The following is a 736-nucleotide window of genomic DNA, read 5'->3' on the forward strand; positions in this document are numbered from 1 at the left end:
GAGTAAGGGGGAGCAGGCGGGGGAACGCCGGGTTCGAAGAGCTCGGGGCTGGCAGTCCCGGGAAGGCAGGGAGAGACCTCGGCTGCTGGCGCAGGCGAGAGCAGGTCCCCCAGCTCAGCTCCCCGAAGCCACCCTGCGACCCGGCGGGCCCCCACAGCGGAGCTGGTACCTGGCAAGAGTCCGGGGAGTCGGCGTCGGGGCGCTTCCAGCTTGGCCTGGCCAAGGCGCCCAGCACCAGCACCCCGAAGAGGAGGATCAGGAGCCCCAGCGTGTTGGCAAAGACAGCCTCGGCGGGCAGGCACTTGTACTCCGTCGTCCCGTTCTTCCTTGGGAGAAGAGGGGCCGAGAGCTTTCCTGGACGTGCCCAGCCTTCCCCTAAGCCCACGCAACCCTGTACCCACCCCGCAGCAGGGAGCTGTGCAGGTTAACCATGCACCTGAGGCGGGGAAATCACCCACTTCCCTTCGCCGCCCCGTGCTCGGTTTCACTCGATGCCACTTCTGGCACCGAGAGCCAACGAACAGCCCAAACCACCCCCCCACCCCCCTCAGAGCCTCCCTCCCTGCAAGGGCTCTCCCCACGCCCGCCGCGATGCTCACAGGCTGAAGAAGAGCTTCTCGTTGATGCCCGACACGCACGAGGCCACAGACAGCATGAGGATGGTGGAGCCGAAGAAGACGTGGACGGGCTTGTAGAGGGCACGGAGCCAGGCAGGAGCCCAGGGCAGGAGGAAGGC

General features: G+C 67.3%; 1 protein-coding gene across 1 annotated transcript in view; it reads right to left on the bottom strand.

Annotated features, from left to right (window-relative positions):
- LOC103896073 (cytochrome b ascorbate-dependent protein 3) overlaps window positions 1-736 on the bottom strand; it is a 3,025-nt gene that overhangs the window by 828 nt on the left and 1,461 nt on the right. The window contains exons 3-4 of the mRNA XM_009275876.1: window positions 600-735; window positions 170-326 (exon numbers count right to left, since the gene is read on the bottom strand). Of these exons, the coding sequence (XP_009274151.1) occupies window positions 170-326; window positions 600-735 (293 nt within the window). The remainder of the gene's footprint in view (window positions 1-169; window positions 327-599; window position 736) is intronic.

Source organism: Aptenodytes forsteri, unplaced genomic scaffold, assembly GCF_000699145.1.
Source record: "Aptenodytes forsteri isolate BGI_AS27 unplaced genomic scaffold, ASM69914v1 Scaffold506, whole genome shotgun sequence".
NCBI classification, from domain to species: Eukaryota; Metazoa; Chordata; class Aves; order Sphenisciformes; family Spheniscidae; genus Aptenodytes; species Aptenodytes forsteri.